Genomic DNA, 23,867 nt, shown 5'->3' on the forward strand with positions numbered 1-23,867 from the left:
AGGTTGGCCAGAACATCCACTGGTCAAGGCAAGTCATGTGGCCAAGCCAGTATAAAGGATGGGACAGCACATTCTGCCTACCACGAGACCCAGCATGGATATAGATGCGTAATTCTATGCAGAGTGAAGGGTTGGGGGAAAAATAATTTGACCACCACAGTGATGGTCAAGGGTTGGGAATGAATGAACTTGGCAGGTGTGAGGTCGAGAGAGGGCTACTATGCCTGAAATATGGTGATCAAGAGGGTAAAGGGGAAAGTGCCACTGACTGGATATATGCAATCTATTTGTGAACTGCATTAAGAAGAAAAGAGCGTATCAATGGAGGTGAATTTACTGAGGTGGGAGAGGTGAGAATGGGAACTTATTTGGGGAAGAAATCAGGGCACTGCTCGATATGTTAAATGCTAGAGACACACCCGGGAGGTGATATTAAGTGGGCAGATGGCTGTATGGGATAAAGTAGGCTCTACTTAGAGGATGCTGAGGGTCTTCTGGGAGAAGAAGGATGTGTACAAGTCTCACCCCCACAGCTGGAATAGCTGCCTCCAAAAATGTACCAAAACCAAGGGGAGCCGAGGATCCAAGTTCTAGCAGGGATGCAGGATGACTTCAGGGAAGAAATGACACGAGAGCTGTGCCTTGAAGTCGGGGCTGGACATGTAAGATGGACGCAGGTGGTGCTCCAGGCAGAGAGAACAGCCTGGCCAAGGCACATAGGGAGACTATAGGGTGTGGTGACTGACAGTGACCCCAGTGAGGGAGAGGGTGCAGACTGCGGCAACGGCCCGGATCTGGGCCAGGATCTGTTGGCTTTGACCCTCCTGGTGAGCCAGGGGCATAGGAGGAAGCTGACCTTGATCTACTCCATTCTAACTCCACGCCCTGATGGGGCTGGGGGTCTGAGGTTGAGGAGCCTCAGCTACCTTTTCTGGAACTCAAAACCATAGTGAGTGGCCAGTTCTGGTATCTATCTGTGTGGGGAAACCAGCCCTTTTCTAAGAGTGGGGGGGGGGAGTGTGCAACTTGGTGCACCCTCTTTGGAGAGCAGTTTGTCAACAGCTATAAAAATATGAAAATTTCCTTCTTCATGCCATGTGTCTAGATAGAGGAACAAGGATATTCACTGGGGCTTCATTTTGTTAAAGTGAAAAGTTAAAAACAACCTAAATGTCCATCAGCAGGGAGTAAGTTTTGGTCCCCCGTATAGGACACTCCACAGCTGCTAAAAAGAGCAAGCTCTGTATGTTCTGAAACAGAACAGTCTTAGGATGTACTGTCACGTGACAAAATGGAGCAGGATAGCATGGACACTGCTTCGAGTTTTTTTAAGAAAGGGAGAGACCTGTCTGCTGTATCCTTGTGTATACATATAGTACTTCAGGAACGTTCCTTCCAGGGTGGCCTCTGGGAAGATGTGGGCTTGGGTAGAGGGGAGACTCCCTTCCTGCTACACGCCCTTTTATACCGTTATGGACCATGTCTGTGCATTACTTCCAAAATGAAGAGACTAAAATATATTGCCTACTGAGTAAATTTTTTAAAGTGTAGGTCAAGGGGACTCAGAGATACCAGGCCTCCCGTGGAGGATGCTGGGCCGCTGTGGCACCCCACCCTGGGGGGTCTCAGTCCCGCCCCTCTTTGTCCTGCCTGGCTCCCTACCCACCCCTGGGCCTCAGTCAGGGGGAACTCTGGGGAGGGATCCGGGGGAGGGCGCAAATAGAATGGCCACAGGTGGTCTTTTCCTTCCTTCCAGGAAAAGTCCCTCTTAGTGACCTTCTATCACAGCAGTCTCCCCTGCCAGTAGCCTGGATAGGGTGGGCTTTGAAGCGTGGCCATCAATAGCTGACAGTGGCTTGTCCATTAATGGCCCTAATGGTGTCGTCTGCAGGCACCTCCTTGCACGCACAAACCCCTCTGTGTGTAGTGGTGGTGAATAATCCCCAAATTGTATTTGATTTCTGCCGTGTATTTCTGTATTTCTATTCAAAGTTGAGTGCATCTGATTTTATGGGAATTCATTATAGCTCAAACTAAATTGTGGCACCCTACTGTGAAAATCTCTCGCTCCTGAGAAACTGAAAAGCTGCTTAGCTGTCCCCTCCTGCCCTTTCCCTCCCCCTCTGCTCTGTTCTTTCCTGTCCCCTTGCTCGCTGGAGGGAAGGTGCTGCCTCTTGCCCTACTGAGTGCACTCTCTGCTCCTGAGTACCCTGGCTGGGTTGCAGGGGGAGGTGGGAGATAGTACTGTGAGGACCTGTCCTAGGAGTTAAGCCCAGAGTGGGCCGATTTCCCAGAAGAGGGGAGTGTGCTTTGCTCCGGCCGCAACAAGAACATGCTTTCCCGTCTGTGTCCAAGGAACCAGGCTGTGATGGGCTTTATCTTGGGTTTGGTCCAGAGCCATTTGGTGACACCCCCTACAGATCTGGAGGAGCTTTGTGAGGAACCTGGCTTCTTCCAGCCTGGGGGAAGCAGTGGGGACAGGGAGGAGGGGTCCTCCAAGGTTGGGCCACAGGGGCATCTTGTGGGCACATTTCCTGCAGGGGTTCCCTGAACCCAGTTTGTGTGTATGTGTGAGGGAGCATGTGAGTACCTTCGGGCACTTGTTTGTCTTTTAAATTGTTAGTCCCGCCCCCCGACCCCCCCCCCCCCCCACCCCGGGAAGGGAGAGCCCACAGCACAGGGCTAAGCAGCAGCCCAGGGCCTCATCTCCAAGGTCAGGTTTAACCCATTCTTGTGCTTGTGAATCCCCATGGCTGGAGCACAGGGAAGTGCTCCTGAGGGTGGGTGTAATCAGAATGCCCCTCACCCCACCCCAGCGGGAGAGGGTAACAGGGCTGGGCTGGGAGGTAGGGGTCTCTGAGCTGGGACACCCTGCCCAGGAGGGAGGGAGCTCCTTGTCTGTGGAAGGGTCTAAGTAGCAACAGAGGGGTACCATTAGCCAGCCGCAAGGGTCTCCTCCGGGCTTCATACCTGGGACTGTGGGCTTCAGAGTGGCTCAGCGGAGTATAGGAAAGAACTTTCTAATCAGAGTTGTCTGTTCACAGGCTGCTGCCCGTGTTTTGGTAGGGGGGACATAAGCTAGGTCTCTGGTTGTAAAAACATTGGGTGTTATTATAGAAAATGTGGAAAATGCAGTAAGTGTGTAGAAGAATACATAATCAGGCAGAGCCTCAGCACTCAGATAACTGTTTCACCTAATAGTCCTGTGTGTGCACACCGTGCCCTATGCACATTCACACACGTACCTATCCATGTGGGAGCCTCTCTTTGCTTCCTGTGGACATCCTATAGTTGCACTGGTTCCCACTGGGTGTGTGGGCTGCCCCATGGGGCTGCACGGAACATCTCTGGGGCTTAGCTCTCATGCACTGCCATGACGGTTTCCTCAGCCAGAGTTCTGGAAGCAGAATTGCTGGGCCATGCACAAGGGTGGCTCTTTTTTTTTTTTTTTAAGATTTTATTTATGTATTTGAGAGAGAGAATGAGAGAGAGCAGGGTCAGAGGGAGAAGCAGACTCCCTGCAGAGCAGGGAGCCCGATGCGGGACTCGATCCAGGGACTCCAGGATCATGACCTGAGCCGAAGGCAGTCGCTTAACCAACTGAGCCACCCAGGCGCCCCAAGGGTGGCTCTTTATACAGTTTTTAGATGTTGATCAATTCGTAGCCAAGTTGCCTCAGCTTGAGGGTGTGGGGCCTTGGTGATCTTGTCCCTCGGGTGGCTCCGAGTAGCCCCAATACGCTGATACCAGGCCTGAGGGCTAGTTGGGGGTGTCCTAGTGCCTGTCCCACATTGCTGCTTGGTTGTCAACAGCCATTCCAAACTCACCACGCCCCAAACTGAACTTCCGTCCCTGCCTCTCAGCCTGTTCCACCTGCAGCCTTCTCCCAATTGGTTAACGGCAACTCCGTCCTTCCAGGGGCCTGGGCCAGACCCTCAGGCTCAGGTCTTTCTAGCACAGCCACATCTTCTCCAGCAGGAGACCCGCTCAGCTTTACCTTGACATATGCCCAGAATCTGCCAGATCCCACACTCTCTACTCCAGTACCTGGCCAGAGACCTCAAATGTTTCTGGCCTCCATCACTACGGTAACCTCCGCACTGGTCTGCCTGCTTCTGCCCCTACAGTCAGTCCCCAGCACAGCAGCCAAGTGCTCCAGTAAAACTTGACTCCTTCAAGTCACTCTTGGCTGGCTGAAGACCATGATTCCCAGTGGACTCACATCAGTGATGGGCCCACTGTGTCTGTGGCCTCGTCTCCTGCAGCTCTCCCCACCATGTACCCAGTTACAGCCACGCTGGCCTCCTCGCTACTCTTTAAGCGTGCTAGCACACCCTTGCCTCAGGGCCTTTGCACGGGCTGTGGCCTTTGCCTGGAAGACATTTCTCCCCGATAACCACATGGCTCACTCTCCTGCTTCTTCACTGTCTGTTCGTGTAGCACTTTCAGTGATAGGCAGACTACCCTCATCCTGCTCCTTTCCTTTTTCCAAACGCACTGTAGAACTTGTCCAGCGACGCCGTCCATGTTGGTCTCTTCTGGGAGTGGCAGCTCTTCCATGGCAAGGTCTTCGGCTTGTTCTCTTCTGGGTGCCGGTGTCTGGCACAGTGCCTGACACGCAGGAAGTAGTGTCAGGGCAGGCACGTGCCGTGTGGCCACACCTGGCTTGGAGGCCTCTCTCTGCAGCTCACCAGCTCTTGGGGGTGTAAGTGGAGGCTTTGTTTTGACTGGGAGGTGATTCCCATGTGGGGTGACTCCCTGGGTGCTGTAACTGGGCCACCTGTCAGAGCCTCTCCTGTGGCCCTCAGCCCAGGCCTGCCTGAGTAGCAGGTGTTTATGGATTGAGCACAGGAGAAGGTGGAAGCCAACGTGGGTAGCGTTGCTGCCCTGCGTATGGTAATTTTTGTGGTCTGTTCCCTCCGGGGACAGAGGTATTAACCTCTTGGGGATGGTGCTGGAGGGAGCCATGGGTGACTTGGTCACCTCTGATGGTGTACGTATACATTGTCTTGCTGGTACTGGCTCAGGGCCAAGGCTTGTGAGATGCCAATAGCCCGGAAAGGCAGATTAAACAGGAGCTCACTCCCCAGCCCTAGCTGTCCCCCTCCTTCCTGGAACATGCACTTGGCCTTGCCACTGGCTTCTGCAGACTGTGGCTGGGAAGTATGTTGCAATTCTCTCCCAGGTCCGGCTCACTGGTTGATGCAGAATTCTGCCCAGGGCCTTCCCTCCAGGCCCTTAACCTGGGCCTGCCCTGGGGCACGTGTCTGAGCTCAGTAAAGGTTGGGGCTGAGGCTGGGAGACCAACTTTTGGTAGCCATCAGAATGGGGTTCAAGGGCGCCTGGGTGGCTCAGTTGGTTGAGCGACTGCCTTCGGCTCAGGTCATGATCCTGGAGTCCCGGGATCGAGTCCCGCATCGGGCTTCCTGCTCGGCAGGGAGTCTGCTTCTCCCTCTGACCCTATCCCCTCTCAGGTGTTCTCTCTCTCTCATTCTCTCTCTCTCAAATAAATAAATAAAATCTTAAAAAAAAAAAAAAAAAAAAGAATGGGGTTCAAATCCAGACTTAGGCACTTACTAGCTGTGTGACCTTGGGCACGTTATTCAAACCCTCTGAGCCCCGGCACGTAGAGCACAATGCACACTCCAGTGGCCGGCACTAACGTGTGCTCCGTGAATGTTAGCCCTGCAAATCCCTGAAACGTGTACAGCCCCCATCTCACCTCCTCTACAAGGGTCAGCACTTCTCTTTTGATGGCCCCGAGCAGCAACAGTCTCGATCGCTTATTTGACACCTAGTGCATGTTTCCAGCCATTCTCATGGCCCTTTATCCTCCTCCGGTGCCAGACACAGGGCTTAGCATGAAGGAGGATGTTCAGAACGGACAGCCTGAGAGCTGTGGGGCCTGGTTCCATGTCTTCTTGGCGGTGGGTACGTTTGAGAGATTTCCGGAAGTCTTCCTGCGGGAATGGGATCTAAGCCAGGCACCTGAAAGATTTGGGGGGCAGCCGGCCGAGACCCTGCTCATATCTCTGGGGCATGTATCTGGCACTTATCCCAGGCCTAGAGAGGAAGCCCAGCACAAAAGGCTGTGTGTTTCTTTCCTGGTCCAGTGGGGACAGGTGAGGGTTGGTAGGAGCTCAGGCCCCGTCCTGAGGGCGGTATAGCCTCCCGTGATGGAGGAGGCCACGCAGCTGTGCTGGGTGGGAGGTGGGAGGGCTGTTGCATACGACAGGGCAAGGTCAGGCTCTGTGGGGGACACGTGACACTTGCGCAGCCCCAATGTCAAGGGCATGCCTGCAGACAGAGCAGCATCCGTTATGGTACCTGGGCTGGAGGTTAGGGCCCAGGGGTCTCCTCCCGCTGCCATTAGCCTCTGTCTCTGGGCCTCGCTTTCCCTCCCATAGCCACAGGGGCCAGAGGAAGAGCAAGAACTGGGAGCCCAGGGACAACCCAGTAGCGGGACGGACCCTCCTTTGCCCTGGGTACTCTGCTTCACCCTTTGGAGCCTGTGTACCCCCTCGCTCTACTGTCTAGGCCACCTTGCCCCAGGCTGAGGATGGGGAGTCAGCATGGAGCCAACATTGCCCCTGCTTCGAAATGCTTCGGCGGTGGCCGCACCAACCCTGCAGAGGGAGGGCTGTGTTTGGCTGCCGATGACCCACGGGAGAGAAGGGGAAGCAGACGGTTGAGGAGACGGGTTGGGGACAGTGTGCCTGGCAGTGTCGGAGCCTGAGCCAGAGTTGTGGAAATGAGATGCATTTTGCACATGTGTGTGTGTTGCGCATATGTGCACCCCCTTGGCAGACATGCACCCTGTGTCTATTGTGTTGTGTATTGGACTCCTGAGGGAAGGGCCTTGCCTTCCCTTTTCTACGTTAGGAAATGGGGTGGGCGGTGTGTCGGGGATGGGGGATAGCAGCAGGGCGTGAGGGAGCCAGTTCCCGCCCTAGAAGGACCTCTGGGAGCCTTCATTTCCTCCTCTGTAAAATGGGGACAATAATATCTACACTATAGAGACATTTGGGAGGATTGAATAAAAGAATACGTCTGAAAATCCCTGGTCTGTGGGAGTTGTCCCCAGTAAGTGTTCATTTTCTTCCTTCCTTCCTTCCTTCCACGGCAAACTTCCCGCACCCCCTGCCCCAGCGCAGGATGGCTGCACTCCCCAGCTATTTGTGGATGATGTTCTTGGCAGATGTTGCTTAATTCTTATAACATCTGGTTTGGAAAGGCAGAGGGCTGGAGTTGTTTTTTTTTTTTAAAGACACTCACCAGGAGATGTCAGATTGTCACTTAATTGCTCTGTGCCTCGGTTTCTCCACTTGTAAATCAGGGATAATGCTAGCAATGCTGGGTAGCTTCTTTGCAGGATACGGTAGACTAACGCAGGATAACAGATGGAAAGTGAACATTTAGCAAAAGGCATCGTGCTCAACCTCACTAGTAATTAGGGAGATGCAAATGAAAGCAACAATGCCATACCACTTTTCATGCATCCGATTGGCAGCCATTTAAAAGAGGGATCACGTCCAGGTGGGCACAAAGGCCCTCTCCTACGCTGCCGGAGCGGGTGGGAATTGCTACCACCTTTCCAGAAGGTAATATGGCGATGTCTGATAAAGGTTTACATGCATGCTCAGTGTGGTAGCTGATCAACCCAGTAATGCTACAGCTGGAGAGCCATGTTCAAGAGCAACCAGAGGCCCCCCACACTTCCATGCAGAGGGAGGGCCATTATGGCCTTGCCTGTGGTGCCCTGGAAATGCCCAAATGCCCACCCGTAGGGGATGCTTTTGTCTCTTATGCCCCATCCACGCTCTGAACTATATGATTTAGCTCCTAAAGAGGGGGGTCAATGGAGCAGCGTTGACCTGGAGGGTCATCCGTGAAATATCATGATGTGAGAAGAGCAAGTTTCTTTTGTGTAGAGGCAGACTCCATTATTCTAAAGATAAACACAGCCGCACTGCTCCATACGTGTGTGTAATGCGAACGTGTTTGCTTGGGTGCGGAGGACGGCCTGGTAGGATGCATGCCCACTCTGGCCTTCAGACATGTCCTGTTAGGCTCATGAAAAGGGAATTATTTGCCAACATTTAAAAATTGAACTCATATAAAAAGCCACGCTGCCAGCTTTTCATTGAGAAAAATCAGAAGCTTTGGCCACACGGGGCCCACGTTCCCTCTTGGCTGGAACACGTCAGCGGCTGCCACTTTTGGACAGAGCCTGTGGCTTCTGAGTAGCCATCATCCCCACCCACCTGGCATCTCCCTCTTTTATGTTCCCAGCGTGGCTCAGGTAGCGTATCGGTTGGTACCCCTGTGATGGGCTATTAACATCCTAAAGCTCAAGGGGGTGGAAATACAGGAATATATGGGGGGGGGCATCTTTTATTATATAAGTACATCTAAGAATCTTTTATTCTTCAAATTGCTGTTTCATGCCTAGTAATCAGGACATTTTAAGTACAGAGTTAGAAGGGAAACAAAAGGGCATCACAGGCCATCGCTGGTTGTGTATTAGGAACCCCGGCCCGGTTATGTCATGGGCCCGGGCTGACAAAGGCCACTCCAGGTCTGGAATGACGGGATCTGAGCTTGTGGCTTGCCCCTGGGTCATGCATGTGGAAGTCTCTCCAAAAACCCCTTCCCTTAGTTCCCTTCACCTCCCCGTGTCTTTCCCGCTTGCTCATCCGCAAGGGAGGTGGCAGGTCAACTTGGGTCCAGATTCTGACCCCAACACCCATGAGCCAGGAGTCTCTGAGCAAATTGTTGAACTAGAGGATGATGTGCAGGCCCTTGGCTAGGGCCTGAGGGGATGCAGAGGTGTGTGGGCTGTGTCCCTGCACGAACAGGGCTGGCATTTTAGAGAGAGGTGGGGGTTCCCAGCTGAGAAGTGTGGGCCCCTCCTGGTGTCACTGCTGGTCTCCGGGAGGCCCATCCCTGAGCTGTTAGGAGGGTAAGAAGGGGCCAGAGGACCAGGGCCCTGCTGTTGTGGGGTGCAGCCACCCTCCCCAACACCCTTAGAGGTGGGATCTCGCCTTGCTGAGCCTCTGGAGGCTAGGCCCCAGATCTCTCTGGAGCTTCGCTCTGAGCCCCTAGAAATTTGGCTTCAGCTTTCTACAGACTTTCTGTGGAGCCCGGCACAGTTACGTCTCCTCTCTGTGCCTCTTTGGACACTGTGGTCTGCTGCCTTCTTTCATATCCAAGTTTTTAAGAGAATATGGTGGATATAAAAAGTGGGAAAAGACATGCCCATTGGGCACTTAGGTTGGGGGATCTGGGCTGTTGGGCCTGCCAGGCCCTCTCTTAGGCCCCTGACTTCCTGCTCAGCACCCATCTCCTATCCCTGTCCCCACACTAACCAAGCCCCGTCACTCTTGGGGCTGCCAAGGCAACAACTCCCTCCTCCCACCGAGCCCAGAATGCCTCAGTCATGTGTCCTGTGTCGGATGCTGAGCTTTGCTCTCGGGGTGTGCAGCCAGCCCTGCGAGGGCAGACGGCCCCACGGCCCCTGCCGCCAGCCCAGGCTGCTGTGTTATACCCAGTCCTGGATGAGGATGAAACCCAGTGATGCAGACAGACCCTCCCTTCTTTCCCATGTGCGCTCCCCCCACCCCCCCACCCCCCAATGTGAGGTGATTCCCTTTCCTCTTCCCAGGCCAGTTCTCCCTGGAGCTGCAGGGGTGGGGAGGTGGGGGCGGGGCTCCCAAGAGCAGACTTGTCACCCTCTCCTTCCTTGTGTCCCCAGGAGTCATGAGGTGCCACGCTGCTACCAGCTGCTTCGTGGCCTGGCTGTTTGTGCTGATCTCCGGATGCTGGGGTAAGTCCGACCCTCTGCCCTTCCCGCCACACGGGGTTCGTGCTCTGGGACGGGGTTTGGGAGAGGACTGCTCCGGGCCTGCAGACCTTGCCTTGCTGTGCGTGTGACCGGGCACGCGCTTCCCTCTCTGGGCCTCAGTTCCTGCAGCACTCCCAGGGCTGAAAATACCAGGCTCCCATGAGGGCAGGGGAGGAGCCTTGGAAAGGCGAGCTCTGGGGGCAGGAGGCGTCCGTGCCGCGAACTGTGCTTGTGGGATGCAGGGCCCGGCCTCGGTTCTGTTCGGTGTCACAGTTGCCGTGGGAGAACCTGCTGTGTGAGGATGTGTGTCTGTGGTGCCCGACTCCGGGGGGAGCCCAGAGCCTAGCAGGGAGAGGAGGACATGGCTAGGACTTACGACATCGAATGCAGGTGAGCAGAGTAGTAATGAAGGGTGGACAGGGCTCCAGAGAAGTCCAACAGGAGAAAAGACTCACTGGGACAGGAGGGACCCAGCCAGAGGGAAAACTTTCATCTGGGCTTTGAAGCCTGGGAAGTCGTTTTAGAGTAGGGGTGCAACGGGAAGGGAATCCCAGAGGAGGGACCAGCTGGAGCAAAGGTGTGGCGGTGAGGAGCCCTTTCCCCTTGCAGGGAGGACCAGCCCTCCTTCCACTGCCCCCTGCAGCAGCCAGATGCACATCAGCTCCGGTGCCCATGGCGGAGGCTGGGAAAGACCCGGGCATGTGCCGGTCCCTTGGCTCCCGGACAGCTGGTGGCCAGGAACAAAGCAGCTCTGGGCTGTGCTGAAGGAAGGCCAGGACCGCAGGCCCGGCTGTCTCCTGGGGCCAGGGTGTTCCCGGGGAAGAGCTGTGGGCACGGTGTGCCTGGTGACACGGGCAAACACATTCCTGAGTCAGGCCAGCCCCTTCGACACCCCCAGGGAGCCAGGGAGTCTCCGGAGGAAGCCAGCCTTGCGCTGGCTGCCCGACAGTCTCTTGAAATTCCCCTCTCCTGGCCCCTGAGTTTGGAAGGATCTCTGCTGGCGTGCCTCTGTGATGGGGAGCTCACTCGCATCCAGGCAGCCCGGGATTACAACGTAGTCCCAGACTCTCAGGGCAGAGCCCGGGGGTGGGGGGCCTCTCAGATCCTCTCTCAGCTCCTGGCCGACTTTGCGGGGAAACTGACACCTGGAGAAGCAGCTGGACCAAGGTCATGCAAAGCAGGGTGAGGCTGAGCCTCAGTCAGGGTCTCTGATCCTCCACAGGAGCGTCTGTCAGGATAGCACTCCCCCACCTGCCTCTGGGCCCCATTCGGGGGGGCCTCCGTGGGGGCACCCGAGACAGCTCTGACCCTCTGGCTCTGCTGAATGGTAGAAGTCAGGACACTCTCCTCAGTCTCCCCAGGGGCTCTATGACCTTGGACGCGCATGCCCTCCCCCCCCCCCCCCCCCCCCGCCCCGCCGCCTGCTGTGAAGAAGAAATACAGATGTAAAAATAAAACAGGTGCCGAGAGCTGAGCTGTATCCTCAGTAGAGGTGGCAGCTTCCTCCTGAGCTCTGGGGATGGAAGATGGCTCGTGCAGCTCAAGTGGGCACAAGGGAGCAGCACGGAGCCAGGACTCCTGGGTTCCAGCCCCACTTCTCCAGTGGCCTCCCTGGGGCAGTGTCTTAGCCTCTCTGTCCTTCAGCTCTCTTATCTCTAAAGTCAGAAGGACCATAGGACTCCCCTCCTTCAGTTGTCAGGATGATCGGATGGGTTAATGCACATATCAAGCCCTTAGAATAGCGCCTGGCATGTATTAGGTGCTAAGTACGTGTTAGCTCTTTGATTATGAGCTGTATCTTTCTCCGGGGGAAGAAAACTGGGGCACAGAAAACAGAAAGTTAAGCAAGTTGCCTGAGACCACCCAGCAACTGTATGGCAAAACCAGCCTGCTTGGGGGTTAGTCTGTTTGTGTGTATATGAGGGGTGCTCTCTCTCTCATTGCTGGGTATGGTCCCCTCTTTCCGGTCCCCATCTGAGGTTGCCAGTGTTATTCCTTTGGCTTGGTGAGACCATGGCTGCCTTAGGGACTGAAGGACACCATCTTTGCACCCTGCTCTTCCAACACCTGCCCCTGACCCCTAATCCTTCCCTTGTCCCCCAGACCATCCCACATCACCTCTCCCCACTTTGTTTTCATCTGACCCACAGCCCCAGTGGATCTCTCTTCCCATCCTGGGCAGTCAGAGATGGGTCAGGCTCACGGCTAAGCCCCCCTAGTTGTCACACCCCCTTGTCGGCCTGTCATCTCTCTGCCGAAGCTTGCTACCCTCCTCCTCTCTGGTCTCAATGTGTTCTCAATGTGGGCTGGTTGGCAAGGCAGGAGGTGAAGGCCTGAGCAGCCCTGCCCTGCCCCATCCTTGTCTGGCCTGGCCCCTGAGCATCCTGCTGAGTCCTGCAGTTGGTCCCCAGGCAGGAGGCATGGGGGTTCCTGATGGTGGGGCTACCAGCTCTCATGCCCGATGGCAGCAGGTCAGGCTTCTGACCCCTGGGACGCCCAGGGCCCACAGTGCAGCCACTGCGACAGGATACCCCTGGCAGGGAGGCGGGCTGGGAGGGCAGTGCAGGGCTTTTCTCCTGACGCTTGGAAATGGGGGCCAGAGAGAAAGAGGGATTTGCCTGAGGCCATGCATGTAAGGCCTCTAGCTTTGTCCTCTCTGCCCAGGACTCCTCCCTTGTCAGGGGGCTCCCCACAGCATGGATCTCAGTGTGAGCCCCCGTGCTTCCAGCCCCCCATCAGCGATCAGAGACCTGGGGAGGCAGGCGTGGGCTGGATCCAGGCCCAGCTGATTCAAGGCTCTGCCACTTCCCAGTGTTCGTCAAGCCCAAAGAGGAATCCCCCCATCCCACGACCCTGAATAAAGTCAGTGTTTCCTGGCCTGGCGTCCCCAAATTGCGCCTGGTGCCAGTCATTCTGGGATCAGGTGCCCCAGGCCAGGACACTGCCCTCCTCTGTGCCCTTCCCGAATCTTTGTCATTCAGCAGCGGCAGCCCGAATGCTGTGTTCTCTGTGAGCCTCCCTGCTTCCCGCTGCCCTCAGGCTGGCGGCGGTGAGAAGCTGGATGCTGGGTGCTGTCGGCCATATTCAAAGCTGGTGGACTCCTATCTACTGTGTAGGGAGCAAGCAGTGAGTGGCCGGGGAAAGCAGGGAGACGCCCCCAGGGCAGAGCGAGCGCTAGATGTAGACTCATGGGGACGGGGGTGTGTGGGGTGTGTGGGGCACGGACAGAGGAGCGGGTCCTGGGCACGGGAAGCTGGGACTCTCCATCACTCAAGTCCCCTGTGCCCCCTCTCCTTGTATATCCACTCACAGTCCAGCTTGGCTAGAGGTCTCGAAGCTCCTGAGGCAGCCGTTTTGCTTCAGGAGTACAGAGCCTTGGTGCCTTAAAGTGGTTTTTAAGAGAACGAGTAAGTAACCTGTCCATGTGCCCCTTTCCCCACCCCCTTCTGCCAGCCCCTTCCCGGCCCCCGGGTGCTGCCCTGGCAGCCCAGGGCCACAGGGCCTCTGGGGGCAGCAGGACTATTCTGAGAACACAGGCCCTGCTTGGTATGTGGCAGGGGACACGTGCCCCCGAGGCCCTGCCAGCTACCCGTGTGGAGCCCTCCGCAGCTGATTATCGGCAGGTCCTGTAAAAGAAACTTTTAAAATGAATAATGCTGCTGCAGGCGATTTTTTTCCCTCGGTTTCCCTCTCCTGCTGCCCAAGCCCACTGCTGTATTCTCTGGGCACCCCTGAGCCTTCTCCCTGGGTTCACCCTGCTTCCCCTACCGGAGCCCAAGGCTCCTCTTGGTGATCCAAAGCATCGCCCTCTGGCTGAGCGTGTGGCACTGTTATAACTACCAATATTAATAGTAGCTACCATTTATCCAGTGCTGGCTGAATGCTGGGGCATGGCGCTAAGCGCTTTACGTATGTAATCTCTCCTGATCCTCAGGACAACCATGAAGAAGGTCTTATTGTTGCTATTTTACACCTGAGTAACCTGAGGCATGGGTAGATCATGCAGCTAGAAAGAAGCACAGCGAAGTTCCAAACAAAGGCAAGGCCCTTGACCAGTGGCCTCTTTCTGAGGCTGTTATATGTGCGAGGCGCTCTGGATTCCTGGTCTGAGAGGGTGGAAGAATGTGTATGAGCACATGTTTGTAGTAATGGTGATCAAGGCGGACTTCCTGGAAGAAAGGGTGTCTAAAATGAAACTTGAAGGATGAATAGGACTTGGACAGGTGAAGGCAGAAGGGTCAGCAGTCCTAGCCAGGAAGGGAGAGAATGTTTGAGGAATCAGAAATGGCATCATTCTGAGCACATTTAGGGGGAGGAGGGAAAGATGCCACTTTGCCCACCCCTCCACTAGGAGCCATCTCAGGCGGGAGGGGGAAGCGCCCTCCCTTGGCTCCAGCTTCTCACTTCCTGGGAGCTGGCCTCTGTTCTCCAGCCGGGCACAGGCCCTGAGAGAACCCCAGGTCAGCAGAAATGGGGGGCACCCCAGAGGACCCAGCAGGAGCTGCTTACGGCGGCACAACATCAGCCCGGTGTGGGACAGACCCGATACCCACTGGTTGGCAGGGGCAGAAGGGGAAGTGCCCTCCTCACTTGCCTACTTCTGGGGTGTCTTCCCACACCAACAACCAATTCTTCAATTCTCTGGATACCAACTGGGTGTCCCACAATTTACTCAACATTCAATTCTGACTCTATCTGGCGTACCTGTGAGAGTACACAGATTTAAGGGTTCAGGCCTACAAGACCACCCCCCCTTCACAGCCAGTCACAAGTCCCAGGCCCCCTGTACCCTGACCTACCAGCTATAAGTCAGGGGTTCCTGTGACCCCCCCGCCCCCCCCCCCATGACAGATAACCTGCTGAGAGCTCCCCGGGCCATGTCCGGCTCTGGCCCACCAGCTGTGTCCTTCTCACACGCCATCTGCAGCCAGGTGGCCCCGGAGGAATACGACGTGTGTGACTTGAAATTTTCTAGGGGCCGAATTAGAAAAGAAACTCATTTTAATAATAAGTTTCACCCAATATATCTGCAATATTTTCATTTCAACGCGTCATCCATATAAAAGGTTAATGGGATATTTTACACCCATTTTTTTTCATAGCAAGTCTTTGCAATCCTGCATGTATTTTATGCTTCAGCACGTCTCCGTGTGGCCCAGGATGCCAGGGCCGCATGGGGCTGGTGGCCTCGCTGACCATACGACCTCCCTACTGGCATTATTCCCCGTTTACCTCGGGGCAGGACGGGGACTCGCTGGGGTCCTGGGAAGGTGGCCCTAGATGCAGGCTCTGTGCCCTCTGCAGCTCCCATGCTGTGTCTCCTTCCAGAAGCTGGCATAAGGGTACTTGACTGACACTCTTGTCCTCTGACTTCCAGGCCAGGTGAACCGACTGCCCTTCTTCACCAACCACTTCTTTGACACATACCTGCTGATCAGCGAGGACACACCTGTGGGTGAGTTGGCACAGGGGCTGCTGGGCATGCCAGGAGGCGTGGGGTGGGTTCCGCTCCCCCAAGTGAAGGGGATCTTAGAGATGGAGGCCATCTTCCGCCCATCATTTGGAGGCTCTTCCATGATGTTCGTACGACCTCTTCTTGGTTGTCCCCGGGGATGAGGCGCTCAGTACAACCCAGGGCTGTTCCTTCCAACATAGGGGAGTTCTGAGTGTCCAAGGATTTATCACATTGAGCCCAACTTGCTTGACTTCCACTTCGGCACTAGTTTTGTTCTACAAAATGGCTCATTCCTCTTCTTTGTGAAATTTAAAGATGGCAGCTGTCATAGGTTTTGTTTTATAGCCTTTTGTACTTAGCTGTGATCACTGAGTTTTCTGCATCGAGTGTGCCTGTTTTTGTCATGAGGGGAAAAAAAGGACTATTTAGGAGGTGATCACGAGCACCCCTTTCCACCCCAGCTTGAGTCACCTCATGACACAGCTCTGTCCCCATGATCCTCTTCCCGAGTGCCTGGCTTCTACAACTGCAGCGGGAGATGTACACACATAGCCCTGTGGCCTTCGCTCGGCTCTGGGGACCAGGAGCTTCTCAGAAATGGGGGTTGAATGGAACAAACCCATCTTGCCGCTGTGCTGATGGGAAGGCTCTCGTTCCTGGGAGCATGCTTGCAAACAACGGTGCCTGGAAAGGTCCCTCCTGCCTCCCTCCACACTCCCTCCTCGGTCCTCATTCTTGTGGGTGTCATTTTAGGGAAAGTGCCTGTCACCTGCGGCTTCTTCAACTCAGGTCTGCCTACTCTGTGGGTCTAGGGATGGGGCTGTGCCCCAGAAGCAGTGTACTGGGGTTGGTGTGGTGCATCTTTCTGGAGCATCGCTTGTCCTTGAAAATGAAGTGGGATGGCATGCAGAGGGGAGGGGTGTGAAGATATTGAACTCATAGTTCATTTTAAACATTCTTTTATATAAAACCAAATGTAGATGTGTGATAGAAGAGGAGCAAAATTCTTCAAAGAAAATCTCTGCTTAAAGACCGGAGCCTTAGTGGGTCCCAGAGTCTCCCCGGCTGTTTGGGGGGCATGACAGCAGCCCCTGAAGAGGTGTTTCCTTCCAGTCTTTCTGGTGGAAGCTTTTTTCCAGGTGGGTGCGGGGCATAGCAGGTGTGTTTCTGACTATTGTGGGGATTTTTCCACAGTCCAGTGGCACTTCATTTCTAGGGCCCATGGGGGGTCTCTATGGAATGTGGCAGCTCTTTTGGTGACTAGCACCCCCCATGGATCAGCATTGAAAGACTGGATTTGTGGATGTAGTTATTTAAATGGTCCTCCAAGAGGGAGGCTGCCTGCCTCTCTGCAATGTTCTTCCACAGGCTTACTCACCTTCTAGTGGGGGGTGGAGAGGGTACCTAGAAGTCTCTTGGGGATGCTGCTGAGCTGTTTCCTCCCCTCGGGGTTGTGTCAGGGCATGCTTGTGGGCTTCTGGATTCATCTGGGGTTTCTCCCCACACCCAGGCCTAGCATGGGGCTGGTGCAGAGATGGAGAGCAGGTACCTAGTATATGTGGCTCAGTAAATGAATGAATGTTAGCAGCCTTTATCATCCTTAGAGGCTCTTTGGGTTCATTCCTCAGTTCATCAGATATAGAGAGTGTGCACCCTCCGTGCTAGGCCTGGCCGCCATGCTCCCAGAGCAGAATTCGACAGAAGGATAAGTCAATGTCGCAGTAATGGGGGCCGGCCTGGATGTCTGATTAATTCCCAGTGGAGGACTGAAGGAGGAAGGGGTGTCCCTCTGGGGACAGAGCAGAGGCAGGAGGAAGCAGGAGAGGTTTGGGGGAGGTGGTGGCCCTTGAGCAGAGTCCTGAAAGGCTCCCTTTCCATTCCTTCACACACTATTTCCTGCAGCTGATTTTTAGGAGATTCTGTTCTAACCCCATCCTCCTGGACATTGCTTTGTGGTGGAGGGAATATATTCGGGACAGGTGGGCCATTGAGGCAGAGGTGTGGCCACCACTAATGGGCCAGGGCTGCTGGCTGGGAGAGGTGAAGGCTGCTTTCAGGTGAGCGGTGCTGGCTCCGTCACCCCATCTGTGACCCTGCCCAGCCCTAAGTGTGGGGTTCTCAGAGGCCTGTGGTGCAGGGAAGGTGGTGGGGTGGGACGGATATTGCTTGGCCTCTGCTGAGAATGATGAGCCATAGGCTGGACGTCCCCACCCCAGTGAGCCCTCCAGCAGGCCCTGCTCTAGTTCCCTTTGGCTCTGGCTCTTGACTGTCTTCTGCAAATGCTAGGATCGATCGGCTTCCGGGAGCAACTCCTAGTACGTGGCCCCATTAAAGCTGTGCTTGGCAGTCACAGCAGGGGTGTCTGTCTGGTGCAGTGGGGATTGATCCCTGGCTCTGGGGGACCGTAGTAATGAGACAGGGCTCAGTGAGCTGGAAGACAGCTCTGTTCCTTCCTCCGGGCAGGGGCTGGTGCTGAGCGGGGCCCTACCCTCCTGGTCCCTCCCTTCCAAGATGGGGCAGCAAGCTCTGGCCTGAAAGGCGTGAATTCAGTTTTTGTTCTTCACTGTGTGGCATTGGGCACAGCGCTGCCCCTCTCTGGGCCTTACCTCCCATCTCACCGATGAGAGGGCGTTAGAAAGATGGGTCCAGTGGGCTTTGGCTTGGGCAGTCCTGCTGGCTCAGTGTATCTCCAGGCCCTCAGATAACAGGCCAGACCTCCCCTGAGTGCTGTCACCTCTGTGACCCTGAGCCATTCAGAGGTTGATGTGGACTCACATGGTTGTGGCAGAGTACAGGCCTCAGACCGGCAGAGGCCAGGGCGAGGGTAAGGGTTGAAACAGCTTGTCCAAGGGGCTGGCCCTTTGCTTGCCATGTGGAATGGGGCGGCCCAGAGACTTGACCTGGAGGCTTGGCCCTCACTGGCCCTTTGCTTTCTGAACCTCAGTGTTCCAGCCTGCAAAATGGGGATGGGAGTCCCGTCTTTGGATTCCATACCCGGAGTGTTTTGTTACTGAAAGGAGAGCCTGTGTGTGGCCCGAGGATGACTGGTTGAGCTCTCCTGCCAGCCACAGCTTTGCGAAGGGGACAAACAGGTGCAGAGAGGAGCTGGGTCTAGTGGGCTGGTCAATACCAATGGCTTAGAGGCAGAGCCCAAGTCAGTCTGAAAGTGGCAGGAGGTCAGAGCTGTGGGCAGACCAACTTCCAGCTCTGGGGCTGATTATCTGGCTTCTCCTTAATGTATGATGATGGGGAGCTCGTGATCCTGTAAGACGTGCTGTGGGGCGCACCTGGGTGGCTCAGTCATTAAGCGTCTGCCTTCGGCTAAGGTCATGATCCCAGGGTCCTGGGATCGAGCCCCACATCAGGCTCCCTGCTCCGCAGGAAGCCTGCTTCTCCCTCTCCCACTCCCCCCTGCTTGTGTTCCCTCTCTCGCTGTCTCTGTCAAATAAATAAATAAAATCTTTAAAAAAAAAAAAGATGCTGTCGGACAGTTCTGGGAATGAAAAATTCTTCCTGATATTAATCTGAAATCTGTCCCTGGAACTCCCACCCATTGAGCCTAATTCTGACCACTGGAGCCTTACAGATTAATAGTAATAATATATGATACACTGTATATGTGTAATACATATTATTATAATAACTATGTTTATTGAGCACTCGAGGTAGTGTACAAAGTGCTTTAACTAATGTGTCTTCAAATTCCTTTTAAGAATTGGAGTAGAGGTGGCTGCAGGCTCTGTGGGTTTGTAGTTTCTGCGAATGTTCTCTCCTGGGCTAGAGATTGCGACTTGGATTCACCACAAACCTCCTGAGCCTTTGCATTCTCTACGCTCCCTCCTCAGTCCCGGCCAGCGGCAGCATGCTGGGGAGCCGAGTGGGAGGTCACAGATCCCTTGCGGAGGCCACACGTTGTCTCTCTCTATCTCTTCCCCCATCTCCAGTTCCAGTTCCCTCTGCCTGATGATCTTTTTGAGGACCATTTCCCAGCCAGGGAAGACAGGAGCAAAATGAAGTCATTAAGTAGCTCTGCTGCTGCCCCCAGCCTGTTAACATTTGGGGCCCCCTTGTCCCTGTGCGTCTTGCTCCAGACGTGACTATCTGTCTTGGCAGCTAAGCTGGCCTGGGAGGGGCAGAGCGAGGGCAGATCAAGGACTCAATGCCTGGTTGGGCTGGTGGCCTCGCCCCCACGGTGGCCCTGGCTGTCAGCAGTGAATGGCCACATGGTACCTTTAGGATGAGGGATGGTTGCTTCCTGGGTGCTGTCTCCAGGTGACTTCCTGAATCCACTCTCACCAGTATGGCCCACGTCAAGGTCACCAGTGACGTCCAGGTGGCTAAAGCCAGTCCTTAATTCTTGGACCTGTGGCCTTTCAGCCGTTGGTCTTCTCTTCTAGGACATCAGCTCTCTGGCTGTTCCTTAGCCTCCAACATGCCTCCCGCACCCCTGAGCATTGCAGGGCCCCGGGCCCAGCTCCTATATGCCTTCCCCATGTCCTAGCCCCATGGCCGTCTCCTTTGGGCTCATGGCTTCTGGACCTGTCCATATGCTGACAAGTCAGAGGCTTCTGCCTCCTTCCTGGGCCTCCTCACAGAAGACATTCCAGACTTGTGTGCCCACCTCTGTGCTCAGTGTTTCCACCTGGGTGTTGGAAGGGCTCTCAGCCTCAGTGCGCCCGGGCCAGACTCCCGCCCTTCCCCTAGACCCTGCTTCCCCTGAAGCCTTGCCCATCTCAGCTACAACTGCATCCCCCCCAACCCCGGGTTGCTCAGGCTAGAAACTTGGGGTTGTCCCTGCGTCTTCCCTTTCTCCCTCACCTCACATCCGATTCCTCAGCAAATCCTATTGGCTCCATCTTCAAAATATTTCCAGAATCTTCTCACTTCTCACCCCTTCGGCTCCCGCCACCACAGTCCAGGCCTGTACTATCCCAGCAGCTTCTTAATGGTCTCAGGGGTCTCCCCGTCCCCTTGCCCTGCTACAGCCTTTCCCCACCCCTGCAGCTGAGGGGTCAAGGGGTGCTTTTGAACCTGAGACAGAGCCCCTCATGAGGTGTGCTTAAGTTCCCCATCCCACGTGGAATGAAAGCTCCATGAAGGCAGTCCAGCTCCCTGTCAGAATTTATCTCCTCCCCTCTCCCCTGCTCACTCCACTCCAGCCACACTGGCCCCCGTGCAGCTCTGTGAGCATGAAAGGCAGGTTCCCACCTCAGCCCTGTGGTTGTTGCTCCTGCTACTTGGACATGGTGAGCCTCCACTGGTCAATTCGGATGCTGCCTCCTCCCTGCAGCCTTCCTGGGTTTCTCCAGGCAGGGTTCAAGTGCTGCTTCCTTTGCTTTCTTTCCTCTCTGTTCGTCCCAGTCACGGTGGTCTGGTGGCTCCGTTGCTCATCTGCCTCTCCTGTTGCCCTGTCAATGCCTCCAGGTGGCCTGGACCATGTCAGTGTCCGCAGGGCCCAGCCCCGGGCCTGGCTTGTGCCTGGGGCTCAGGGCACCTCGGGGAAGGAGTGAAGTCTGGAGCATATGAGCGTGTTGGGGGCGTGGTGTTCCAACTGGCAGGGGCTTGAGCTGGCTCCATCTCCCTCCTGCAGTCTCAGGCCAGGTGCTCCCCTCCCAAGGGTGTCAGGAGCGAGGTGTTGGTGATGACAGGGATGGCTGCCCAGGAAGTGGGCCTGAGAGAGCATGTGCCCCAGATGGCACAGATGCTGTGCGTGCCTCTGCTTGTGAATGACGAAGCCCCCCCTCCCCGCCCCCGTGCTGGGGTCGGGTTTTTATCACCCCAGCAGCCTGCCAGGGCTGCATGTGGTGTATTTGCTGGGGACCCACAGGGCTGACGGAGGAGCTCTGTGAGGGGCAGAGGACATCTAGTCCATCTACTTTGGCTGTGACCCTGATCTTCATACCTCAGGTCCTGGAGGGGGATGGTGTCCCTTGGGGCTCCCGGGCACCAACATCACTCCTTCTATCCCAGTTCTAAACACAGCCTCCCAAGGGCCTAACAGAAGGAGTGAGAACGCTTCATCACAGCCTGTCACCTACCACTCCCACAGGCACCCTGATCTCCAGCCATGGGGACACACTCAGCACCCCAATACCTCACCTCTGTCTCCCCACTGCACCTTTCCCAGGCTGGTCCCTCAGTAGGGAGTGCTCTTTCCCCTTCCTGCGTGGTGAATTCCCACTCCCCTTTCTAGGTGTAGCTCAGATGTCACCTGCTCTATGAGGCCTGCAGCTGCCCCCACACCCACCCTCTCTCCACTTTGTATTCGCCTCTCTAAAAGCTCTCAGCGAGTTCTCATGGTTATTTGTGTGTAACTCCCCATCGGCTATTCATTTTTACTTACTACTTTTATTAATATCAACATTACAATTAATTATAATTTTAGTATTTATGTATAATATAAGATGTGGAGCCATAATTTTAGCTAGCATTTATTGACTGCCAGCCTCCTGCCAGCACCTCTGGTAAGGGTTCGCAATACCTGGCCTCCTGCAGACCCCACGGGGAGCCTCGAAGAGGCACCATCATCTCCATCCTGCAGCTGAGCGAGCTGGGCCTGCATGTGCTCTGTGCCAAGCACAGTGCGGGGTAAAAAGAGGCCCTCGGCAGACACTGAGCGAGTTTAGAGGGATGAGCAAAGAAGGCATGAGGGTGAATGGGTGCAGAAGGCTCGTTGAGTCCCCTCCCCTTGGCTCCCAGACCCTTCATAGGTCACCAAGGTCGCTGCACATGGAGCTGACTTCCCCCAGCAGACCCCTCAGTACCCCCAAAGCATCCTGAGCCACAATTCAGGTGATAATGCCCACGCTAATCACCTGAGTGACTAAATTAGTCTTGTCAGGAACCATTAAGGTGGGAGCTCGGGATTCATTAGGATGGATCAGGCCCAGCCAGCGCCTGGCACCGTGGCCAGTCGGCGCTGATTAATTTCCCTGCAAACTCCATCAGTGCCCAGCTGTTCCGTCTGGACCCGGGGAGAGCAATTTTCAGGTGGCCTGACCCCACGTTAGCCGTCTCCGTAGACAGAGGAGCAGGGTGCTGGCAAGCACTGGGAACGGCTCCCGCAGGGAGTCCCTACCGAGCTTGGAGCGTGAGCTGCAGGAGGGTTGGCATGAATGGAGGGCCAGGCCTGCGGGCACGGGGCTCGGGAGCAGACGTGGAGAGGGGTGGGTAGGACTGGAGTCTGGGAGGGGCTTTGGCCTCTCCTGGGACCATTCCCTGTACCTAGGGTCCTAAAGGAGGCTGTCCCTCCCCCCTGTGCCCTGTTCCCATTCTGTAAAGGGAAGAAATCATGTCTCAGGAGAGGATGAAGGAATCACAGGGTGAGAATGGTTTTTCTCTTAATCAGAGGGTTCCTTAGGACTGACATGGAGGAGAGGAGGCCATGGTCCCCCAGAGCAGTTCCTTGGCAAGGGTCAGAGGCAAAGCCACAGGCACTGCAGGGCTAGAGGGATGTAGATGGGAGTCCAGTGAGAGGGTCCCAGATATCAGGTGGGAGTGTGCTCTGAGCGTGGTTTGGGCTTTTCCACCAACCACCTGTACAGAGGCTGTGTAACCCACTAGCTAATAACAATACAGAAAATATACAGTGTGTTAGAAATAATAATGCTAAGGAGAATCATCTGTGGGTGAAGTTAGGGTCAGAGGTAGACCGAGGGGAGATGTCGCAGCCTATATTTGTCACCTTCACTTTTACCCCCCACTGGAAGGACCCTCTGAAGGCCTGCTATGAATGATTAGAGCCTCCTGCAAGGCAACTCAATGACCACTCTTTGTCAAACACTCCCCCTTTCCAGATGGGGAAACTGAGGCCCACAGTAGGGAGCTTGGCCAAGGGCCCCAGAGAGTTACTGTTGATTCCAGACTGAAGCCTGCCCTAACTCCATACCCCAGCTGCAGAAGAGGCTCTAGGGGACTCTGCCCATGCCGGCATGTGGCCCCTGTGGGCCTGGGGACAAAGGGGTTGGTCATCTGGGAGCTTGGGAGTTGAGGTTTGGAGAAGAGGCCTCACAGCTGCCACAGTCAGGGGTAGAGTGCTTAAGGAGAGAACGTGAGGTAGCCCAGAGGCTCCCTGGGGCTGTTGGCATTGGAAGGGGGGTGGTGTGAGATTTTGGAGGGAAGGAGGTGACCCACCATCTGTCCAGATGATCAGACGCTGGGACCAAGGTACCTGGGGCCCTGGGTTCCCGGTGACCTCAGAGTAGGGATGTTATACTGTTCCTTCTAGGAGCGGGAGCAGGGTGACTCACAGGATCCCTGGAAGGCCCTGGATGCTTCTGTGGCCTTGCGTCCTCTCTGTCTTTCTTCAGGGCAACATAGGCCCTCAAAGGGTATATGGTTTTGAGGGATCTTGTGGTCTGTAGCCACTCCCCTGAGACCTCTCCCTGGGCATGTCTGGAACCTGTGGCAGCCCCAGCCGTGGACGGACGGCCCCTCAACACATGGGTGGATGCTGCCATAATAACACTAATGATAATGATGATGTGCCACCTGCCATGTGGGCAGGCCGTTAATGGCCTGCGCTGGACACCTGTGCCAGGCCGTGCTTGGGGGTGGGGCAGGGACATG

At 55.4% G+C, this 23,867-nt stretch overlaps 1 protein-coding gene across 1 annotated transcript in view; it reads left to right on the forward strand.

Annotated features, from left to right (window-relative positions):
* The window catches only part of LOC129045890 (cadherin-23-like), a 328,281-nt gene that overhangs the window by 36,839 nt on the left and 267,575 nt on the right, over positions 1-23,867 (forward strand). Inside the window, exons 2-3 of the mRNA XM_054508206.2 lie at positions 9,755-9,826; positions 15,222-15,299. Of these exons, the coding sequence (XP_054364181.2) occupies positions 9,760-9,826; positions 15,222-15,299 (145 nt within the window). The 5' untranslated portion in view covers positions 9,755-9,759. The remainder of the gene's footprint in view (positions 1-9,754; positions 9,827-15,221; positions 15,300-23,867) is intronic.

This window comes from Mirounga angustirostris, unplaced genomic scaffold, assembly GCF_029215605.1.
Source record: "Mirounga angustirostris isolate CCGP_5_RB_7025 unplaced genomic scaffold, mMirAng1.0.hap1 SCAF_6, whole genome shotgun sequence".
Lineage (NCBI taxonomy): Eukaryota > Metazoa > Chordata > Mammalia > Carnivora > Phocidae > Mirounga > Mirounga angustirostris.